This window comes from Engystomops pustulosus, chromosome 2 (genome assembly GCF_040894005.1).
Source record: "Engystomops pustulosus chromosome 2, aEngPut4.maternal, whole genome shotgun sequence".
NCBI lineage: Eukaryota > Metazoa > Chordata > Amphibia > Anura > Leptodactylidae > Engystomops > Engystomops pustulosus.
In genome coordinates, this window is record NC_092412.1 from 193,162,904 (window position 1) to 193,188,042 (window position 25,139).

The 25,139-nt window shown below is 42.6% G+C and overlaps 1 protein-coding gene across 1 annotated transcript in view; it reads left to right on the forward strand.

Moving 5' to 3' along the window:
* Window positions 1–25,139, forward strand: part of SYCP1 (synaptonemal complex protein 1) — a 152,745-nt gene that overhangs the window by 30,741 nt on the left and 96,865 nt on the right. The window contains exons 8-13 of the mRNA XM_072137680.1: window positions 8,261–8,334; window positions 15,635–15,693; window positions 20,254–20,323; window positions 21,652–21,725; window positions 21,904–22,012; window positions 22,454–22,548. Coding sequence (XP_071993781.1) covers window positions 8,261–8,334; window positions 15,635–15,693; window positions 20,254–20,323; window positions 21,652–21,725; window positions 21,904–22,012; window positions 22,454–22,548 — 481 coding nt within the window. The remainder of the gene's footprint in view (window positions 1–8,260; window positions 8,335–15,634; window positions 15,694–20,253; window positions 20,324–21,651; window positions 21,726–21,903; window positions 22,013–22,453; window positions 22,549–25,139) is intronic.

Sequence of the window (25,139 nt, forward strand, 5' to 3'; positions counted from 1 at the left end):
ATCAATAAGCTAATGACCCACTAAAATGAAATATTTGTAAAGTGCTTCTCATGTCGCAAAAAATAAGCCCTTATATGTCCAAATTGCCAAAAAAATAAAGATTGTATAGCCAATAAAAAGTGACAATGCATAATCTGCTCTGAATGGCACAGCTTCCCTTTGATGCCCTGGCGTGTGCCCATACAGCAGGTTACCACCACATATAGGGGATTGTTGTACGCGGGAGGGATTGGGTATCAAATTTTGTGGAGCGTTTTGGTATTTTATCCACTGAGAATTTGTACATTTTTTGAAAAACATTCATTTAGCCAAAAACATTTTACTTTCAAAATTGCTTCCGATTTTATTTTAATCCCTGTAAAACAATTAAAGGGTTAACAAACTTCATAAAAGTTGTTTTACGTACATTGAGGGGTGTAGTTTCTACATTGGGGTAATTTATGGGGTTTTACTTTTATTTAGGCCTCTCAAAGTGACTTGCAACCTGAGCAGGTCCCTCAATAGCAGGATTTTGCGTTTTTAATGACAATGTGAAAAATCGTACCCAACGTTCAAAGCCCCATAACATCCTACAAAAATAAGAGTATACATAAAAAACCATGTCCACATAAAGTAGACATTCGGTTAATGTTAGTTATTAAGTATTTTTGCGGTTATTACTATGTATGGAAAAAGTAGAACATTTTGAAGTTCGAAAATCAAGAATTTTTCCAAATTTTCACCAAATATCTGATTTTCTCATAAATAAATGCAAAACATACCACCAAGATTTGAAAAAATGCGCCGTGTCAGGAAGGTGAAAAGTGGCTTCGGCGTTAAGGGGTTAAAGAGACCTTAGGCTGCCTGGCACTGTAGGAATAGTGAGAAGGTATGGTTAGGATCTGTTTGGAGCTATTGGCGAACTTGTAACAGGCCCCTACGATTCTTCCTGTTCTTTCAACGGTATTGGGTCCCTCAGGCAATTATGTTACTGCCATACTGACAATTTAAGAAAAGTTAGTGGGTTTTGAGTCACCTTTTGGGCACTTGATCTCAGAAAGGTTTACCATCACTGCCCTACAGGGATCTGGATGTGTGGCCATTGAATATATCAGTGTCTGCTGTCATCGAGCTATATTTATAATCTTAATTATATATTTATAATCTTAATTATAATTATAGTCTCAATTCTTTAAAGGTAACCTGTCACCAGGTTTTCCCCTCTAGATTAGCAGACCCCTCATGTTGGGTATGAAATATCCTTTCTATAATTTACTCTTTTATGTGAAATCTCTCACATTTAGCTATAAAACAAAATCTCCAAACCTCCAAAGTTAGGCAAATATGACTTATGCTTTAGTATTTGCTGGGGAGAATCACTTCTGAAGCCACTACATTTGTTTCTATAGCATATAGACACCTAATATATGACACCTAGCTGCTGGTGTCATATTAAAGATAAGAATCTCATCTTTAACATCCGGCTCATGGTTCCGTAAGCTATTGAACTGCACATACATGCAATTATAAAATAGGCAGGAGTTGGATTTTAATCTGTAGTTCACCATTCCAACTATGTCTTTATCTGTATTTATCTCCTGATTTGAAAGATGAGATCCTTATTTTTAGCATGACATCAGCCGCAGGTTTCTAGTTGCTTTAGAACAGAAGATAGAGGCTTCTGGAGTGATACAACTCCTGCAACCACTAAACTGTCATGTGAAAATGAGGTGAGAAGAGTCCTATATGCCTGCTTTTGGGAGAGATTTTTCTTTTAGGTAAACGGGTGACATTTCACATAAGAGGGAATTCTACAAAGGACATTTCATACCCGACCTGAGGAGGTCAGATAACAATTATTTACTTATTTAATTACTTATTTACATGTGTTATGTTCTCTGTAAAAAAAAAAATGTATTAAAAACCGTACCTTATCCTGTAGTAGTGGATTGCAATCGGCAGGTGCTCTGGGAGTTCCCATCTGATGTTCTGTAATCTGAAATTCTTCTTGTTGCAATTCTTTAGATTTACTAAAATGCCCAATTTCCAATATTTGGGTAGAAGTTTTTTAACTTTTGGTTTTCATTCAGTTGACATATCCTATTGGATCTCAAATGACAGGATGCATAATTCATTGTACTGTGTCCTCTCCTTTCCTCCTATTCTTGTGGTTCCCTTACCGTGAAGAACTCGCTCTGGGCACTCGCCTCTCTCTACACCCTCAAACAGTATGTGTGGGATTTCCAGCTCCCTTTTCATGTTAAACTAAATATACCATCAAAATCCATCATGATAAACTAGGGCACTGTGACTGCGGTGGTCTAATTATATTTGTTATCATCTGATGTACAGGTACCAACATCAGATTTTCTTATGCCTTGCAAGTGAGCTATATGTATTTCAGAGTCTCTCACTCTTTCCTCAGAAGCTGACTGGTTGCCTTTGCATATCAAATATGGAAGGATCTAAACTCTGGCCTGGCTCTGGTTTTCGGTCAGTCCTAATCTCTGGACTGAATCAACTACTACTATTTATAAAATCATAATAATAAAACAAAATGGGACAACATATTAAATACCATACAATGATCTGGTAGAAAATGGATAAATATATATTTTGTGAAAGTTTGTCTGTTACGGTTACCCCCACGATCCTTGGTACGGATTGAGGGTGTACCCGTGCCTGCTGCCGCGGTCCCCGCTCCCCCAGCTCTCACTCACCTCTCCAGGCTCCGGCCTGCACTCTTGCTCCCAGCGTGTAGGCCGCATGCTTGTTCCATGCAGTCGCGTGCTCCTGCCACTAGAGGGAGCGCGCGCGGACTTCTCCCAGCCTTAAAGGGCCAGTGTCCTCCTTATTGGCTCTGGCATTCCAGGCTCGGCTATATAGCCTGGCGACTCCCAGCATCCCCCGCCGGATCTTCAGTTCACTCTTCTGAGGAGAAAGCCTTCTTGAGCGTTTCCAGATGCCTCTGAGTTCCCGTGTTCCGTGTTGTTCCCCTGTTCTGTGGCATCCCGTGGTCCTGTCTGCCTGCCTTCCCGTGGTCCTGCCTGCCTGCCTTCCCGTGGTCCTGCCTGCCTGCCTTCCCGTGGTCCCGCCTGCCCGCCTTCCCGTGGTCCCGCCTTCCCGTGGTCCCGCCTGCCCGCCTTCCCGTGGTCCCGCCTGCCCGCCTTCCCGTGGTCCCGCCTGCCCGCCTTTCCGTGGTCCCGCCTTCCCGTGGTCCCGCCTGCCCGCCTTCCCGTGGTCCCGCCTGCCCGCCTTCCCGTGGTCCCGCCTGCCCGCCTTCCCGTGGTCCCGCCTGCCCGCCTTCCCGTGGTCCCGCCTGCCCGCCTTCCCGTGGTCCCGCCTGCCCGCCTTCCCGTGGTCCTGCCTGCCTTTCCGTGGTCCTGCCTGCCTGCCTTTCCGTGGTCCTGCCTGCCTGCCTTTCCGTGGTCCTGCCTGCCTGCCTTTCCGTGGTCCTGCCTGCCTGCCTGCCTTTCCGTGGTCCTGCCTGCCTGCCTTTCCGTGGTCCTGCCTGCCTGCCTTTCCGTGGTCCTGCCTGCCTGCCTTTCCGTGGTCCTGCCTGCCTGCCTTTCCGTGGTCCTGCCTGCCTTTCCGTGGTCCTGCCTGCCTTCCCGTGGTCCTGCCTGCCTTCCCGTGGTCCTGCCTGCCCACCCGTGGTCCCCTTGTCCCTACCTTGGCTGCCACCGTGGGCCTAGTCGCACCCGTGGAGCGACCTGGTGACTCCCCGCCGCAGCAAGTCCATCCCGCTTTGCGGCGGGCTCTGGCGAAGACCAGGAGTTCACTTAGACTCCGCTCCCGGGTGTGGCTAAGGTGGTTATCTCCCGCGGTGGTCCAGGGAGTCCACTTACTTAGTCCTAAGGGACTAATTCCCATAGACTGTGACAGTAAGATCCGGCCATGGACTCCGCCAAGGTCTTGTATCCTGCAAAAGCCATGGACTGTGTCAAGGATCCGTACCTGCTACTGGGTGACCTCCCTAGCACCATCGCCCGGCAGTCCCAAGAGATTGCTGTCCAAAAGGAACTCTTGGACAAACTTGCTGCCACTCTTCGGATGATTGCCTCCCAGCAGCAGGCTCCCTCGACTCCTCCCGTTGCTTCAGTCACCCCGCAATGTTTTTTGGCAGTAGAGACTGGACCCGAAAATTTTTTGCCGGACAAATTCGATGGCAACCCCAAATTGTGCCGGAGATTTATTTCCCAGTGCTCGCAGCACCTTGAACTATTATCTTCCCAGTACCCCACCGAACGCTCTAAGGTGGCGTTCATCTACTGTCTGCTCTCTGGAGAGGCCCTGGCCTGGGCTACCCCCCTATTGGATAGTGGTGACCCGGACATGGTCTCCCATACCAAGTTCCTGGCTAAAATCCGGTCCAGGTTTTTACCACCTCAAGTCCAGCTACCTCGCCTGTCCAGCTTGGTCCCGGTGTCTCCACTGCCTCCCAGAGCTGCTCCAGCGGCACCCAAGGCTCCGCAGCTCCCCAGAGCTGCTCCCGTGGCTCCGCAGCTCCCCAGAGCTGCTCCCGTGGCTCCGCAGCTCCCCGCAGCTGCTCCCGTGGCTCCTCAGCTCCCCGCAGCTGCTCCCGTGGCTCCGCAGCTCCCCGCAGCTGCTCCAGTGGCTCCGCAGCTCCCCGCAGCTGCTCCAGTGGCTCCGAAGCTCCCCGCAGCTGCTCCAGTGGCTCCGAAGCTCCCCGCAGCTGCTCCAGTGGCTCCGCAGCTCCCCGCAGCTGCTCCAGTGGCTCCGAAGCTCCCCGCAGCTGCTCCAGTGGCTCCGAAGCTCCCCGCAGCTGCTCCAGTGGCTCCGCAGCTCCCCGCAGCTGCTCCAGTGGCTCCGCAGCTCCCCGCAGCTGCTCCAGTGGCTCCGCAGCTCCCCGCTGCTGCTCCAGTGGCTCCGCAGCTGCTCCAGTGGCTCCGCAGCTCGCCAATGCTGCTCCAGTGGCTCCGCAGCTCGCCAATGCTGCTCCAGTGGCTCCGCAGCTCGCCAATGCTGCTCCAGTGGCTCTGCAGCTTGCCAATGCTGCTCCAGTGGCTCCGCAGCTTGCCAATGCTGCTCCAGAGACTCTCCAGCCTCCGCAGCTTCCCGTGGCTGCTCCAGAGACTCTCCAGCCTCCGCAGCTTGCCACGGCTGCTCCAGAGACTCTGCAGCTTGCCAGTGCTGCCCAAGTGGCGCCCCAGACTCCGCAGCTTGCCACGGCTGCTCCAGAGACTCTGCAGTTTGCCAGTGCTGCCCAAGTGGCGCCCTAGACTCCGCAGCTTGCCACGGCTGCTCCAGAGACTCCGCAGCTTGCCACGGCTGCTCCAGAGACTCCGCAGCTTGCCACGGCTGCTCCAGAGACTCCACAGCTTGCCACGGCTGCTCTGGCCTCCCCTGAGGCTGCTCCGGTGTGCCTAGAGCCAACCCAGCCTGCTTCCCAAGTCTTCCCGGTGCCTTCTCTCCTCCTAAGGTGTCTCTTCACCAAGAAGAATTGGAGGAGGCGAAGAAAGAAGAACAACGGGCTGAAGAAGAAGAGAAGAGGGGCCCTAAGGGGGGGGGGGGTACTGTCACGGTTACCCCCACGATCCTTGGTACGGATTGAGGGTGTACCCGTGCCTGCTGCCGCGGTCCCCGCTCCCCCAGCTCTCACTTACCTCTCCAGGCTCCGGCCTGCACTCTTGCTCCCAGCGTGTAGGCCGCATGCTTGTTCCATGCAGTCGCGTGCTCCTGCCACTAGAGGGAGCGCGCGCGGACTTCTCCCAGCCTTAAAGGGCCAGCGTCCTCCTTATTGGCTCTGGCATTCCAGGCTCGGCTATATAGCCTGGCGACTCCCAGCATCCCCGGCCGGATCTTCAGTTCACTCTTCTGAGGAGAAAGCCTTCTTGAGCGTTTCCAGATGCCTCTGAGTTCCCGTGTTCCGTGTTGTTCCCCTGTTCTGTGGCATCCCGTGGTCCTGCCTGCCTGCCTTCCCGTGGTCCTGCCTGCCTGCCTTCCCGTGGTCCCGCCTTCCCGTGGTCCCGCCTTCCCGTGGTCCCGCCTGCCCGCCTTCCCGTGGTCCTGCCCGCCTTCCCGTGGTCCTGCCTGCCTGCCTTCCCGTGGTCCTGCCTGCCTGCCTTTCCGTGGTCCTGCCTGCCTGCCTTTCCGTGGTCCTGCCTGCCTGCCTTTCCGTGGTCCTGCCTGCCTGCCTTTCCGTGGTCCTGCCTGCCTGCCTTTCCGTGGTCCTGTCTGCCTTTCCGTGGTCCTGCCTGCCTGCCTTTCCGTGGTCCTGCCTGCCACCCGTGGTCCCCTTGTCCCTACCTTGGCTGCCACCGTGGGCCTAGTCGCACCCGTGGAGCGACCTGGTGACTCCCCGCCGCAGCAAGTCCATCCCGCTTTGCGGCGGGCTCTGGCGAAGACCAGGAGTTCACTTAGACTCCGCTCCCGGGTGTGGCTAAGGTGGTTATCTCCCGCGGTGGTCCAGGGAGTCCACTTACTTAGTCCTAAGGGACTAATTCCCATAGACTGTGACATTGTCATTTTTATTCATATTTGTCTAAGAGGGCAAGGTGAACCCTATAACTCTCACAGCAATATTGACACACAAAATAAATCCTACTAGCCTTCTTTCATAATGGTACATCTAAGTCCATTCCTTCATCACACTTAAAATTCAAAGGAATCCAAAATCAAACACGGAAAACAGTATAACTCACATTTTCTCTGGAAGGTATTCGTTTTATATTATCCCGTAATTAATTTTCGTTTTAATTCCCAATATTTTTCACAGTGTTCTGGTACCGCCATGGGGACCAGGTTCATTCCAAGTTACGCCAATTTATTTATGGGGTATTTGGAAGAATTAACCATCTCTTGGGGGCAAGATGGTCCCCTACTGTAATAAATACAGATTGTTATTTTCAGTCAGGACCGTTCGGATGCTGAATTGTTCCGTTTTATCAATCCGACAACCTAAGGTTAAAATACCCTAGAACAGTGATGGCAAACCTTTTAGAGCCTCAGTGCCCAAACTCCAACCAAAAGCCACTTTGTTTATTGCAAAGTGCCAGCACAGCAATTTACAGGGAACCTGTCAACAGGGGACCCATTTTTAGCACTCCCCCAGTCCCCACAGAGCATAGTACATACACTGCCTAAGTGGTTTTGTATTAAAAATAGGTTTTACAGAAAAAAAGATATGTTATATTGTACCTTTCATTAGCATCTGCTGTGTGACTAGGCAGTTGCCTTTTGGGAGGGGCTGGAAAGGAGCAGTTCCTCCCCCCCCTTCGGGAACAGCTTCTCCATGTGACCTTTTCAAATATATGAAAACACCCATCACTGGGCTTAGCGACGCCCCCTGCTCCTCTACAGCCATATATTTGAAAAGGTCACATTTTAGTGTCCTAAATTTTCAGTGTCTGGCTCCTGCTATGAGTACATGGGCTCAGTTTCTGGGGTATAAAGTTAGACTAGACAGCCTTTAAGGGAACCTGAGGATTAAGGCCCACAAGCCACTACCAACTTGTTATTGAGGATAGTTATAATATTACAGTTATGTGTCTCTATAAACTGGGAAATTATCACAGAAATAGATCTTTGAACACTGAATACAAGCAAATACATACTATGATGTGCCCATCTGGTTTAATTGAGGTCCCATAGTCTGGCACATCGGCGCCCGCTTTCACGCAACAAAATCGGGAGGCATAGCTGTCGGAAAGCCCGGCGGATTCGGAAAAGCTGCGGAATTTAAAAAAAAAAAATTGCACTCATCGCAAAAATAGCACTCACATACACCGAGACGTAGGAGGTGAACTCCGGCAGACTTCAGCGTAGCAGCGACACCTAGTGGACATCGGGCGCCCGGCAGAACCCGAATCAGCGTCGGAGAATGCGCCGCTGGATCGCGACTGGACCGGGTAAGTAAATGTGCCCCAATGTATGTGATTCCCCTCTCTTGATAAATCTGCCTCATTTTATATAAATGAGCAAAAATAATTAGAACAGACATAAAACTAGAACTAACTCACACAAGTGAAAGGAGTACACTGCCTGCGAGGGTTCTCTATTCATAAGGGAATGTAAATACAAAAAAATTGTTGAACATTCGCTAGCACTCTTCAAATACGCAGGCTAAATTTGTATCTGCAACGGTCTTTCAGTTTTACTCCGAATAACTAATTGTTTTCCTCCCACTTAAAAAATGAAGGGTAACATACTGTCCACATGCTGTTATAGTTTGATATGATAATAGCATTTTCACTACAGTCACATCTAGAACAGTTAACATGTTTTGTTAAGTAATATGTAAATTTATATACTTTTATAGGAGCAATGCAACAAGACATTTGTGTACTATCCTCAAAGAAACATTTGACAGATCTGCAGAAAAGTCTACTATGTGTATGTATAACAGATAATATAATGCTTTTTATATTCCGGAGGAAAGACTTCTGGAGGAAATAAAGGGTTTTGTTTACAGTTCTATGTTTCAAGCAGTAAAGTGCTGAGTGTTAGACTTTAGAAATATGCAAATGACGATGAAGTGCTTTTGCTGAGCATTTCTGAGCTCCGGCTCCACATTTTGCTGGAATGATTTAGCTGAAGGGGGAAGAATAAGAGAAAGCGTTGGGTGGTGGAAGTGTGACAGGTGGCGTTGTTATTGCTGTGGAGCCCTCAACTAATGACATCCAAAGTACTTCAGCCTTATTTCCATATTTGTAAAGTGAAGTTTTGGCGTGGAAGTGGCAGCTACAATATAAAAACACATGTATGGTTGGCACTTATGGGCATAGTACTTCATAGCATAACATTAACCCCCTAATGACGTGGCCTGAAAATGCTTTAATGACTGGGGCATTTTTTGCTAATTTTTATTATGTGGCAATTTAAGGGCCATAAATTCTTTTTTTGGCACGATACACATAGGGCTAGTTAAAATAATCTAAATTTGTAAAGATTTTTTTCAGTTTTAGTTTTATTTGGAAAAAGGGCTTTTTTGTAATGGATAGTGTACATGTTTTTTAATCTTCAAATTAACTCAAAATAAATAAACTCAAAATAAATAAACAATTCCCTATAAATTAGGGAACAGACCACCACATACAAAAAATTGTGTTAAATATCCAATCTTTATTAAATGTTATTTTGAAATAAGTGACAATTCATATATATCTTGTAATTATCAATATAGATAGTCCTACAAATAAAAGAGGAAACAAGAGGATACCCTCTACAGAATTATCAATCTGTTTTTGAGCATACCATATGTAAAGTAACACTAAATAATCAAATCCTTGCAAGTGCTACCCTGTTTCCCCGAAAATAAGACAGTTGGGGGGTCATTTACTAAGGGCCCGATTTGCGTTTTCCCGACGTGTTACCCGGATATTTCCGGTTTGCGCTGATTTTCCCTGAATTGCCCCGGGTTTTCTGGCGCACGCGATCAGATTGTGGTGCATCGGCGTGCACGCGACGGAAATGGGGGTGTGTGGCCGAACGAAAACCCGACGGATTCGGAGAAACCGCCGCATTTAAAAAAAAAAAAGGGTCGCTGGACACGCGCTTACCTTCACCAAGAATAGGATCATGAACTCCCGCGGAATTCAGCGCAGCAGCGACACCTGGTGGACGTTGGAGGAACTGTCTTAGTGATTCGCCAGAAGACCCGAATCCACCACAGAGAACGCGCCGCTGGTTTGCGAATGGACCGGGTAAGTAAATCTGCCTCAGTGTCTTATATTAATTTTTGCTCCTAAACAGGCGCTAGGTCTTATTTTCAGGGGATGTCTTATATTTCCATGAAAAATAATTCACATTTAATGTTGGACAGAAAAATCTACTTCTCTAACATCCTTATAACTCTCCAAACTTATTTCAATCAGAATTTCTTGCGACTCCATTTCTATTGTAATCATTGTCCCCAATCTCTCATGTTTAGCAATAGCACTTTTCTCCAATGATCCCCTTCTTGTCAGCACTTCATGTCTGGGTACCTGCTTGTATCACATTTGCAGCGCAACAGTCAGATTTTATCCCATGATTTCTTCCCGCATGTGACAACCTCTTGTGGTATCTAAAAGATTTACTTATACACAACATGGGGGAGCTGCTGCAATGATTGCCACTAGGTCTTATTTTCAGGGGAGGCCTTATATTTCTAAGCTTGAACAAAATTCTACCAGGACTTTTCGGGGGATGTCCTATATTAGGGGAAACAGGGTAGTACACTGTCAATTTTGAAAAAATGTATCAGCATTAAATGTGGCAACACATACCAGTTTAGGTTCCCCCCACCCCAACGCATGTTTCACTTCTGCTTCTTCTGGACAGATCTCCTTTAATTGGACATGTGGTTTGAAATAATTATTAATGAATTTCCTATTTTGTTTATCGGTCATTTTGATACATAATATGTATAGTCTCGGGCAAACATTGGCATTGTTTTTTGTAGTGTAGTTCTAGGGATGTATTCACATTAACCACTCACAGGTCCACTATTATCACACCCTAAGTGTTTCTTATATTACCTGCTTTACAACTTATAGTGACATGCAAGTGACTTATCTACCCTAAGGATTTGTTCACATTATTACACACCCTTTTGTATTAGTGACCTATCTAGTTCTAGGGATGTATTCACATTACCCACTCAAAGATCCACTATTATCAGCCCATTAGTATTTCTACCTACTTTGAACCTCCTAGTGACCTATCTACCCTAAGGACTTGTTCACATTATTACACACCCTTTTGTGATTATAATCCCTATATTTCTTAAATTAACTACCTTATTATTAACAATTATTTTTAACTACCTTTTTATTATTAACTACCTTTTGCAGCAAATTTGTCTCTTATTACAACTATATTCTTTGTCTAGCTGATGGGAAGACTTCCACTGTGTGACTATATGGATTCTGTCATGGTGGATGTTTTTGTGCAGTTGGTTGTTGATGGCTCAAAAAATTATTTGTGAAGTCAAGCTGTGTATATGTATATACACAAAACAGGATATTGGTCGAAAAGATCGAGAGATTCTGATTGTGGTCTAGACCTATTATGGATCAATATTTAAACTCGAATTGCATTTCTGCAAGTAAAGGTCTTTTGATGAAAAGGAAAAGTGAGAAGATATATATAAAACTTAACTTTTAATTATATTCGTATAATAGAAAAACCAGAGCTCAGTCTGTGTTTGTCTTTTGTTTGAAATAAGTGTACTGAGCCAAAAAAGTTTAAAAAGTTTTGTGATGGTAGTGGGTAGATAATTGTAGATGTTATAATACCATATAAGGAGAACGTCCAGGTCTATGGCCTTGGGGTGTCAGTGCATACTCTTTTGCCTCTGTTTGAGATAAGAGTAATCTCTTCAATAATGAATGCTGCTGGGCTTTTATAGACTTCCCGTGGTGCTCCAGCAGTCTCCAGTGTCCACAAAGGAAATCCACCGTTTGGTGGTATATTCCTAAACCTCTCTTTGTCCGCAATCACACATGCTCGCTAGGAAGGGGTATCGTAGGAATTCTCACACACACACACACTTGTATCCCCACTGATGTTTGGCTTGCTGTAGTCCTGCTACTTATGTTATCACTAATAGTAGTATAGAGTTTTGTCTTAAATTTCTATCTAGTAGTCTCCCTATGTATAAGGTTGATAAAGGTATTAGCCTAATGTAAACCTGATAATATGTAACTGCAGTCCGACATATATAAATTCTAAGGCTGCCCACTACTTTTCATCACACTATTAAAATATAAGCCGCTCAATCAGCCCCCCCGACATGTTACGCCATAATCTGGCGTCCTCAGGGGGTATCAGGGCTGAACTGATGTGCTTGGTGTGTCTGTGTCACCTTATAAAACCTTTGTCTTATGACATCATTCCAGTGGGTGTGCGCTGTACGGACCAATCGGCTAGCGAGGAGTCATCCCCAAGCGCCAGCTGATTGTTCGGGCTGCTGCGTTTCGTTGGAAGAAGGGCCGAGTAATTCGTCATACTTCCAAAGATCACTCCTCATAGGTTCCTATCTGTGTCCGTCAAGATGACGCTATGTGAGCCCTATTGCCATGGAGACATGAATAGTGAGTTTTTCTGGCTCATGGAATGATGTCATCGGACAAAGGTTTTATAAGGTGACACAGACAGTTCAGCCCTGATACCCCCTGAGGACGCCAGATTATGGCGAAACATGTCGGGGGGAGGGGGGGGCTGATTGAGCAGCTTATATTTTAATAGTGTGATGAAAAGTAGTGGGCAGCCTTAGAATTTATATATGTCGGACTGCAGTGACATATTATCAGGTTTACATTAGGCTAATACCTTTATCAACCTTATACATAGGGAGACTACTAGATAGAAATTTAAGACAAAACTCTATACTACTATTAGTGATAACATAAGTAGCAGGACTACAGCAAGCCAAACATCAGTGGGGATACAAGTGTGTGTGTGTGTGAGAATTCCTACAATACCCTTTCCTAGCGAGCATGTGTGATTGCGGACAAAGAGAGGTTTAGGAATATACCACCAAACAGTGGATTTCCTTTGTGGGCACTGGAGACTGCTGGAGCACCACGGGAAGTCTATAAAAGCTCAGCAGCATTCATTATTAAAGAGATTACTCTTATCTCAAACAGAGGCAAAAGAGTATGCACTGACACCCCAAGGCCATAGACCTGGACGTTCTCCTTATATGGTATTATAACATCTACAATTATCTACCCACTACCATCACAAAACTTTTTAAACTTTTTTGGCTCAGTACACTTATTTCAAACAAAAGGCAAACACAGACTGAGCTCTGGTTTTTCTATTATACGAATATAATTAAAAGTTAAGTTTTATATATATCTTCTCACTTTTCCTTTTGGTCAAAAGACCTTTACTTAACCACACCCGACTTACAGACGACCCTTAGCTACAGACGGACCTTTCTGCTCACTGTGACCTCCGATAAGGTGTCTGTAATGAAGTTTTATTGATAATCCTTGGTCCCATTACAGCAAAATATTTTGAAACTCCAATTGTCACTGGGGTTAAAAAAAATGTTTCTGTCTGGATCTACAATTATAAAATATATAGTTTCGACTTACATACAAATTCAACTTAAGAACAAACCTATGGAACCTATCTTGTACGTGACCCGGGGACTACAGGCAGTCCCCGGGTTACATACAAGATTGGGTCTTTAGGTTTGTTCTTAAGTTGAATTTGTATGTAAGTCGGAACTGTATATTTTATCATTGTAATCACAGAAAGTACTTTTTTGGTCTCTGTGACAATTGGATTTTAAAAATGTTGGGTTGTCATAAGAATCAATATTAACACTAAAGCTTCATTACAGACAGCTTTAATAACTGTTACAGCTGATTATTGTAGCCTAGGATTAAAGTACAATAAATTACCAATATCCAGAGGTCCGTTTGTAACTAGGGGTCGTATGTAAGTCGAGTGTTCTTAAGTAGGGGACCGCCTGTATATATATATATATATATATATATATATATATAGTGGGGAATTGCTCAGGTAGATGCCTGGTAGTACACAAAACCTATCACAGAAAAAGGACCCGTCTCAAATAATGGTGGACATGTGCCACACGTAAAACGGGCACAATAGTGTACAACCATCCACTCGTTAATGAATACAATACCGAACAAAGAAAGATGAGCACCGATGGTATCAGTAAAATCATAATTTTATTAGCTATAATTAAAAAAGGGGGTAACATACAACAAAACAGAGTGATTACGCAGCAAGCATAAGGTGCTGAGCAGCAGAAAAAATTCAGTGAGCTGTTCAATAAGTAGGAGCATAATGTGCAAAGTGCTAAAGTGCATGAAACTGAACATAAGATGTAAAATGTATTGGTATATCTCAAGTAATTGGTAGTACACAAACCGCCGGACATGCGCCATACACCTTACCACTCTGTATGTTTCCTTAATCTATTAGCACAGGTGCGTTTTTGTATTTTTATTGGTCAGCTCTACTTTATAATCTGCTCACACCTTTCTGGCACCACCCCTTGACAAAGTCCTGAGCGGACGAAACACATGTCGGGGAGGTGCTGAGCAGCGGCTTTTGCGTGCACTTTACTGCCCCTGGATTTAAGGTACTTACCATTATGTGTATGGCGGTTTGTGTACTACCAATTACTTGAGATATACCAATACATTTTACATCTTATGTTCAGTTTCATGCACTTTAGCACTTTGCACATTATGCTCCTATTTATTGAACAGCTCACTGAACTTTTTCTGCTGCTCAGCACCTTATGCTTGCTGCGTAATCACTCTGTTTTGTTGTATGTTACCCCCCTTTTTTAATTATAGCTAATAAAATTGTGATTTTATTGATACCATCGGTGCTCATCTTTCTTTGTTCGGTATTAGATGCCTGGTAGTAGTAGTGCAGGAAGCAGGGACACATGCAGAGTTAAAGTCCAAATAAAGTGTTTTATTCACACTTCAGGAAACATCATAAATTCAGCCTTGGTTTTGGCACATATAAAGCAACACAAAAATAAATCCTGCCCGGCTAGGCACTGCCTAATACAATATCAGGTTCTAGCTATACATGTACCAGGCTGCCTGGCACACGCTCATGGCCAGCAGAATATCAGGAGCCACTCAGTTACCTTTGCTATGTGAACATGGACCAGCCTTCAGCTCTCCAGGTAGTGCCTCTCCTACTGCTTCTGGCCTGCTGACTAAATCAGGCTCTAACAAGGCCTGGGAACCACACCTGTGGGCTATACAGAAGCCCAGGACCGAAGCCCGGGTGGAGTAGGAGTCCCACTACCAGCCTACCCCTACTCCATAATAAGCAGGACCAGTACGGACATTACCAATGTGTCCATGTAAGCTAGGCCAACATGGACCAAACAGACTATTCCTGCTTACTATATGTCTGCATTAACCCTGCATTAACCCTGCATTTTATCTGTCTCACTATATATATATATATATACATATATATATATATATATATATATATATCTATATATATATATATATATATATATATCTATCTCAGGACAAAAACAACTTTAGCAGCAAGGAAGTAACACATGAAAATGATGCTATCCTGTGTCTTGGCTTCTGTATTAACAGGCCTCCAATGGCAACTTAAAAGAACAGCAAATCCTGGTTCATTTGTAGGACTAATGAGCAGAACTAAAGGCTTCAAAGATCTTTATGATGCATTTATAAATGTTAATTAGACCTCAGCATTTGTAGCTTTAAGATTTCAAAAAATGATACAGTTCTGCAAAGTCTCATGAAATGACAAAACGTAGATGTAAATTAATATTAAGATATATAAATACTATACAGGCAGTCCCCGGGTTACATACAAGATAGGGTCTGGAGGTTTGTTCTTAAGTTGAATTTGTATGTAAGTCGAAACTGTATATTTTATAATGGAAGTTCTAGAAAAAAATTTTTCTTTTGCCCCAGTGACAATTGGAGTTTCAAAATTTTTGGTGTAATTGGACCAAGAATTATCAATAAAGCTTCATTACAGACATCTTACTGCTGATCAGTGCAGTCTGGGACTATAGTAAAGCATCCAGAGAGCTTCACCAGAGGTCACAATGGGCAGAGGGGTCCGTCTGTAACTATGGGTTGTCTGTAAGTCGGGTGTCCTTAAGTAGGGGACCGCCTGTAATTGCATACTCTTGATGTTTACTTTTTAGATGAAAATGAAATCGATGATACAAGACAGTTTTGTAGTGATCTTAACAACAATATGGAGGCAAGTTGAAGAGAAGTCTGCATATTTGCAGTTTGGCATATGACTTATTTTACTGTATGTCTCATTCTGCATAGAATTCAGTATGTCTTGTATATGTTTTTAAACTGAATGCTATCAGAAATTATATATTTTTCACTGTGCTTGTTATGATATTGTACTCTCAGTAACAAAAAATGCTGTGAATGTAAGTCTTTCAGCTTGAAGTTTAACCCCTTAAGGACGCAGGGTTTTTCGGCCGATTTCTCGCTCTCCAACTTCAAAAATCCATAACTTTTTCATTTTTCCGTGTACAGAGCTGTGTGAGGGCTTATTTTGTGCGTAACAAATTTTACTTTCCCGTGATGTTATTTATTTTAACATGCTGTGTACTGCGTAGCTGAAAAAAAATTCCAAATGTGGAAAAATTGAAAAAAAACGTCACGTGCGTCACGTTCTTGTGGGCTCAGTTTTTACGACTTTCACTCTTCGCTCCAAATAACATGCCTACTTTATTCTTTGGTTCGGTGCGATCGCGGTGATACCAAATTTATATAGGTTTTATTGTGTTTTAATACATTTTCAAAAATTAAACGAATGTGTACAAAAAAGAAAAAAAATTTTTTGCCATCTTCTGACGCTAATAACTTTTTCATACTTTGGCGCACGGAGATGTGTGAGGTGTCATTTTTTGCGAAATGAGGCGACGTTTTCATTGCTTCCATTTTGAGGTCTGTGCGATATTTTGATCATTTTTTATTTCATTTTTTATGTTATGTAAAAAGGTGTAAAAGTCGCATTTCGGACATTTGGGCGCCATTTCCCGCCTCGGAGGTCACCGCCGGCCGTAACCGTTTTTATATTTTGATAGATCGGGCATTTTGGGACGCGGCGATACCTAATATGTTTGTGATTTTTACTGTTTATTATGTTTTATATCCGTTCTAGGGAAAGGGGGGTGATTTGAACTTTTAATATTTTATTAATTTTTTTTATTTTTTAAACTTTTTTTTTTATTTTTTTTTTCACTATCTTTTAGACCATCTAGGGTACATTAACCCTAGATGGTCAGATCGCTGCTACCATATACTGCAATACTTCTGTATTGCAATATATGGCATTTTTGCAGCACATTCATTACAATGAGCCACTGGCTCATTGTAACGAATCTGCAGCTGCCAGATAGCCTCGTGTCAAAAGAAGACACGAGGCTACCATGGCAACCGATCGCCGCCCCCCGATGACGTTCGGGGGCGTGGCGATCGAAAAAAAGATGGCGGCGCCCGCGCGCCGCCGTCTTTTAAATGCCGCCGGCGACTTTGCCGGCGGCAACGGGGGGGTTAATAGCCGCGATCGGTGCTAGCACCGACCGCGGTTATTAGCGGTGGGGGTTTTATGCATTTTGCAAAAACCCCCCACCTTTGTATGAAGAGGACTCAGCCCGTGAGCCCTCTTCATACATCCCTTATACCTCTGCGCCGTAGAGCTACGGCGCAGAGCGTTAAGGGGTTAATATTATAAACTATTATTTGCCAACAACTGGTATATAATTGAGAAGATTTAAAAATGCTATTAATTTTTACTACTACAAATCATGTATCAAAATGATAAGTTGTATTATTCTTAGCCCATGCTAAATTAATTCACAGGTTATGAATTTGCCACCCGCTTCCCTAGAGTATGGTATTATTATACCCTCCTCTATGGGGCCGATTTATCATCTTTTTTTGCGACTTTTTGATGTGTTTTTTGCAACTTTACTAGCTCAAGTATGTATTTGTACCATTTGCGCCATTGTACCATTTTTTAAAAAAAACAGTTTTGAGACTTTTCAAAAGTAAGTGGCGCATGAATTATAGCCAACTTAACACTGAAAAAATGCATCGTATACATGATTTTTTTTCCAAATCACCTTCACTTTAATGTAACTGTATTACGTGATGGATTTTCTGCACCAACATTTTAATTTTAAAAAGAAAACAATTGATTGCTTAACCCCTTAATGACCGCCCTATCGGGATTCTACGTTGGTCATTAAGGGTACTTCTTCTGACGCGACGCCTTTCTACGGCGCCGCGTCAGAAGAAGATTTCGGGACATCGGGTCAGCATAGTGCCGGTGTCGGGCTGTGATATCACAGCCCAGACCTGGCACTAACACCCGGGATCGGAAAAACTCTGATCCCGGGTGTTTAACCCCAAGCATGACCGCGGCGTGCAAGCGTGTCCCCCATGGATCGGACCCCCCCCGGTGTGCTTACCGGGGGATCCGATCCCTCCTGCCGCTACCCTGGGTCCCGACGAGTGACCCGAGGCTGTCGGCTCCTCTTCTCGCCGGGTCCTGCCTTCCTGGCAGGGCCCGGCTGTAAGTAACTGAGCATGCGCGGCATGCTCAGTTACTTACACTTTACACTGCAATACAAGTGTATTGCAGTGTAAAGGCTTGAATAAGTGATCGGATGATCGCTTGTTCAAGCCAAAATGTGGAAAATATGTGAAAGTAAAAAAAAAAAGATTAAATCATTTTATAATAATAAATAAATAAAATAAAGTCCCATAATCTCCCCAGTTACACATATAATGCAAATACAGTATATAAAACACAAAAACACACGAAAAATGTACATATTTGGTATCACCGCGTCCGTATTAATCTGTACAATAAATCTAAATCAATATTGAACCCGCTCGGTGTACGATGAAAAAAATACTTTCATCAAACACCATCACAAAAATGTTCTAAAAAGTGATCAAAAAAAGCTACGTTCCCTAATATGATACGACTGAAAAAAACAACTCTTTTCGCAAAAAATAAGCCCTCAACCAGGTCTGACAACATAAAAATACAGAAGTTATGGCAATAAAAAGTTGTCAATAGTAAAAACCATGCGATATTCTCCAATATTGGTTTTGCTCAGGAAAATTGAGCAAAGATAAGAAAAACTATATAAATGAGGTATCACCGCAATCATAGTGAACCAGAGAATAAAGATAAAATATTATTTTTACATTACGGTGAGCGGGGGAAAAAAAATGCTAAAAATCCAAAATAAAAATTGATGATTTTGTTTGTGTCCCCCTTGAAATAGTTAATAAAATCTCATGAATAAGCTATAGACCCCCTAAATGAATTATCTATACATTGTATCTCATTCCGTAAAAAATAAGCCCTCATATGTTTGCATTACCAAAAAAAATAAAAATGTATAAGTAGTACAATGTGACAATACAAATCTGCTGTGAATGGCGCCTCCATTCATTCTATACTTGGCCGTGCTCCTGTACAGAAGTTTACCACCACATATGGGGTATCAGTACACTCGGGAGGAATTGGGCATCAAGCGTTGCAGTGCGTTTCATCATTTAATTTATTAAATTGGCCTAAATGAATGTATTTTCCAAAAAAATTCCATAGTTTCTAAATCGTATGTCCATATTGTTTTAACCCATGTGAAACACTTAAAGGGTTAATGGACTTAATAGAAGTTGTTTTACGTACGTTGAGGGGTGAAGTTTCTATAGTGGGGTAATTTATGGGGTTTTACTATTATTTAGGCCTTACAAAGTCACTTGGAAGCTGAGTTTTCCCTCAAAATGTGAGTTTTTGCAATTTTCATGAAAATGAGAAAAATCGCACCTAAAGTTCTGCGCCTCATAACATCCTAGAAAAGTGAGAGGACGCATAAAATATCATCTCAGCATAAAGCAGACATTCCATAAATGTAATTTATCAAGCTTTTTGGGTAGTTTTACTTCCTGTCTGGAAAGCAGAACATTTCAAACTTGGAAAATGAAGAATTTTTACAAACTTTTGCCAAATTTTCACTTTTTTTCAGAACGAATTGCAAAACGTATCACTTAAATTTTATAACTAACATGAAGTACAATGTATCACGAGAAAACATTCTCAAAATCACCGCTATATGTTAAAGCGTTCCGAAGTTATAACCAATTATCGTGAGACATGTCAGATTTGAAAAATCGAGTCTGGTCATTGAGCTGAAAACTAGTGTCGGTGATAAGGGGTTAATAATATAAACCATCATAATATGGGGCTGTTCACATTAAACCCCTCCCCGTCCCTCCCCCTGCCTGAACACATAGGTCGCCAGTGATTTCAGTCCCTTTATAAGGGCACTGACCTCATTGGGAAACTGCTTAATACAATGACAACAGCCATTGACAACTGCATTCACATTTTTGAGCCCCACAAGTTCACCTTATAATGTATTTGATAAAGGAGAGGTGACTGTAGCCGCTCCATGTACAGGACACACAGTGAAATGACATCTATATATACAAAGCTGAAACAGTACTATTACAATTAAAACATAAAATTATATCCATTTTTTTAATTTTGATATTAAATCCCCCAAAACGACTAGTCAGCTGTAGCTCATTTATAGAATTTTTTATCATGAACACATCTAAGCAAATTTTGACATTAGACAAATATGGCACAATATAGAGCCACTTTATGCGCAATAATAAACACAAAACAGAAAATATTAAGATAAATCAGCCCCTATGTCTTTATAATGTTGCTTGTGTTAAAGTTTTTCGTAACTTGCACTGACTTTTACAGCGAATGGTAATGGCCTTTGATGAACTTCGTATACAAGCTGAGAATTCAAGGCAAGACATGTGCAACCAAAGTAAGGATTGTTTATTCTCTATTTTACTATTTTTTGTGATAGTGAAGTTTAACCCATTAATGTCTGCTGTATAGGCTTTTTACGGTGGCCATTAAGGGTACTCCTTTTGATGCGCTGCCTTTCTACGCTGGCGCGCCAGAACAAGGTTGCGGGACATCGTGTCCCACAAGTTCTGGTGTCTGGCTGTGTCATCACAGCCCAGTCTCAGAACTAACACCCGGGGTCAGAAAAACTCTGATCCTGGGTGTTTAACAACTTACACACCATGATCATGCATAATTGTGGCGTGTAAGCGTGTCCTCAGTGAATCTGACCCCCCAATGAGCTTACCGGGGGATACGATCCATCCTGCTGCAGCCTTGGGGTCCCGCATGTACCCTGATATATCATTCCGACATAAAGCAGCCATTACGGAAATGTTAGCTATCAAGCTTTTTGAATAGTTTAAAGGAAATGTACCATCCTGGATCTACCTATTAAGGTAGATCCGGTGCCAGGTTCAACTAATGAATAACATGAAACGCAAAACTTATCGCTTAAATTTTAGAACTAACATGGAGAACAATTGGGCACATTTACTTACCCAGTCCTGCGCGTTCCCCGATCTGGAGTGTCCGATCTGCTTACATTGTGCGCCCGATATCCTGCACGCTTCCCCGCCGGTCTGCCGGCAAGTGCAACGTTTCAGACCCTTTTCAGGATTCTTTTTCAGGCCTTGAAAAAGGATAATGAACAGGGTCTGAAACGTTGCATTTGGGCTAATAAAGCACCCATCTGTTTGTTCACTTTCAATATGGAGTGCAGTCTCTTTTCTTTTTGGATTATCTATCTGTCTATCTATCTATCTATCAATATCTTCAGTACAGCACATGAGGGGACAGCTTGAAGATTTGGAGAGTCTCTCCTGCCATTTCCTGCTGTGGAGTGTGAGGTGAAGGGTGAGGGTGGGTTGTAATTGCTCTTCATCTTGTGTCTGTGTGGATTATTTGTATATATTTAATGTATGGAAAGCTGAGGGAGATGTAAGTGTAGGTGTTTGGTCACTACATTACTTAGTGTTCCTGTCAGCACATGACTGAGTGCTGGAGCACTGAGCTATGAGGTAAACAGCTGATTGCAGAGAGAGGAGAGATAAGGGGGATGTCTCCTTATCCGTAGTGAGCTCCTCAGTGAAGACGGAATGTGCCTAGCAACAGCCATTTTGAGGAGTCACTAACAACAGGAGGAAGTCTGCAGAATACAATACCAACACTATCAATTACGTTTTTTTATTATTTTACAAAATTGTTGGCTTTGACTTACCTGTTATTTAATTCTTCATCTTCAAGTAAAGCAAGCCAAAGAAAAAATAGAAGAGATACAAATGGACCAAAATCTTGAATTGGCTGGGTGCAAAAAGCAGGTATGGTTATCTACTACGCAAAAAGTGCTATTGGGATGAAGGAAACATGCAACTTCTCTTTTTTGTATGATTTCTAATTTAAAAGGCGATTAAACAGCCTCAACAAATTATAGAAATGTCAACATTGTAATCTTAATATAAATAATACAATAATTATAAATTGTTTTGATTATTATAGATACTGGAACTGACACAGGAAAGAAAAGACAATGAGAGCAAAATATTGAACTTAGGGTTTCAGCTGAATGATTCCAGTAATAGAATTCAGGAGCTAAACAAAATTTCAGGTAGAAGGGTCTTCTCATATTTACTCAATGCATATTCATATTCATATAGATAAAACTTAACTTTTACTTATACACTAATAAAATGCTATGCAGAGCACATATACCAACTAATCAATAGCTCGCTATTTGATGTCACTGTGGTGGGTACACCAAATAAATGTAGCAATAGCACGGAGGCTATTGTTATACAGAGTAGGGTAGTGTAGATCTATATAGGAAAAGTGATTGTGAATAGGAGCATATAGAATGTGGCTTCAGCTAGGAACAAGGATTCCATAACACATTATAAACATAGATTACTATTCTGTGTAAGTAGGATGTACATAAAAACTAATAACCAACTTTTATAAAGAGCTGTGCAGAATCTGTAAATGTGATGTTTTGTAAATATATACTATGACAATTTTTCATTGTTCATGAAATATGTAAATATTTTATTAGACAATTATAAAACAGAGTTGGAGAAACATGAGAAGAAAATAGAAGAACTAATCACTCAGCTCGAAGCCGCTAACCTGGGTTTACAAAATACTAAGGTAAAGTTTCTAAGTTTAGTCACATGTAACATATACTGTACATTACATAGGGTGACATACATGGCACTGTTCCAGATCTAATCAGGCAGTGCTGTGAAAATGAACATCTGCATCATACTATGAAATGTTATTTTCATTTTCTTTAAATTGACTATATTTTTAGAATCTGATGTCTCCTTGTTTATTCAAAATCATTTTTAAGGTTTTATATCGTTGATCTAACACCTGACAATTTCGCCAATCACTTTTCAAAGTATTGTGGGGGCCCTGTTGGACCGTCACCATGCTGTGGATAGGGAAGAACTTAAAGGGAACCTGTCACCAGGAGACCCATTTTTAGCACTCCCCCAGTCCCCACAGAGCATAGTACATACACTGCCAAAGTGTTTTTGTATAAAAAATTGATTTTACAGAAAAAAGATATGTTATTTTGTACCTTTCATTAGCATCTGCTGTGTGACTAGGAAGTTGCCAAAAAGGAGGGTCTGGAAAGGAGCAGTCTGTGACGCTTGCTGTGTTTTTCCTGTGTGTGGTTTTACCCCTTGGATCAATAAAGAATATATTTTTTTACTCATCGCTGTGTGCTGGACCTGAAGCTATATGTTTCACCAAGTTCACGTGTGTATGGTCAAGCTCCAGACCAGTCCGCGCACTCCAGCAAGAGAAATATCGTCCAAAAGTTGTGGTGAGAGCTGGGTTTTTTGGGGGCTTTGCCTACCTACCCCTTTTTCTACATTCTATGAGTAAGTGCCTCCGGTTTATTATGATTGGCTTTTATGGTAGATTTTCTTTAAAAGGAACGCGTCATCACGAACCCTATTTCTGGCTTCTCCAAGGTTCCCATAGAGAATAGAGGACACATTGCCAGAGAATTTCTATAATAAAACAGTTTTTTTCCAGACAAAAAATAAGTTAGATAAAAGTTTCTGTATGCAGAGCAGTGCCATAGGAGTGACCAGTTCGGAGTGGGGCAGACATGTATCATGTACGGGAAGTGACGGGGGAGGTGGGGGGGTAAGATATGGGGTATGTGGGAGTTTTTTTCATTTTGAAATCGATGCATAACAGAGCAGTTTCCCGCGGGTGACGATATGCTAAATCAGGGACTTCTATACAACTTCTCCCAACCATGGTTTATCACTGTTGTACCAGATGCATTAACATTATGTACCTACTAATGTAACACATATGCATTTGATGATGCATTTCTCCCAATGCGCTATAAAAACACAACAGAAACACAGTCTATATACAGCTCCCCCTCACAGTCTACACCATATTCCAAATTATTATGCAAATTATATTTATCTTTGATTTTCCTAAATGGTTGATACAAATGACAGTAGTATAATAAAAGTATAATAAGTCATCGAATTTTATTGAACAAACCTTCCAATGATAGCAGTACAGGCGGTCCCCTACTTAAGGACACCCGACTTACAGACAACCCATAGTTACAGACGGACCCCTCTGCCCACTGTGACCTCTGGTGAAGCTCTCTGGATGCTTTAAAATAGTCCCAGATTGCAATAATCAGCTTAAAATTGTCTGCAATGAAGCTTTATTGATAATTCTTGGTCCTATTACAGCAAAAAAATTTGAAACTCCAATTGTCACTGGGGCAAAAAAAAAAAATTGTCGGGAACTACAATTATAAAGTATACAGTTTCGACTTACATACAAATTCAACTTAAGAACAAACCTACAGTCCCTATCTTGTATGTAACCCGGGGACTGCCTGTATATTCTTCAAAATTTAAAAAAAAAAATTAATTTGCATTACTGTAAAAGAGCATCTAAAATGCTATTACAAACCAGCAAACAGATATTTGAAGCTGAGTCCCATGAACGTCAGGGTTTAGGATCCTTCAAAGACTTGCTGTAGTGCATAAACCTACTAACCAGTGCTCACGAGCAGAAACAGTTGCAGTGGGCCCAGACATACAGACTAATTTTTCGAACAGTCTTGTTTACAGGCAGTCCCCTACTTACAGATGACCCCTAGTTACAAACGGACCTCTGGATGTTGGTAATTTACTGTACTTTAGCCCAAGGCTACAATGAACAGCTATGACAGTTATTAAAGGTGTCTATAATGATGCTTTATTGTTAATCCTGGTTCTTATGACAACCCAAAAGTTTTAAAATCCAATTATCACAGAGACCAAAAAAATTCTGTCTGGGGTTGCAATTATAAAATATACAGTTCCAACTTGCATACAAAATTAACTTAAGAACAAACCTACAGAACCTATCTTGTACGTAACCCGGGGATGGCCTGTACTTATGAGTGTTGTGCAACCCTAGATGGTCCAGATGGATGGAGTAGTGAATGGTTTGGGGATGGCCACCATGTCACAACAGGGCTGCAACGTCAACAGGGAGGTGGCAGAGCCATGTTTTGGTCTAGAATCATGGGGAGGTAGCTGGTAGCCCCTTTAGAGTTCCTGAAGGTGTGAAAATGACCTTGGCAAGATTTGTAGAGTTTCTGACTGACCACATTCTTCAATGGTTCAAAAAGAAGAATTGTTCCTTCCAGAGCAAAAACATCTTCATGCATGACAATGCACGGTCTCATGCTGCAAAGATAC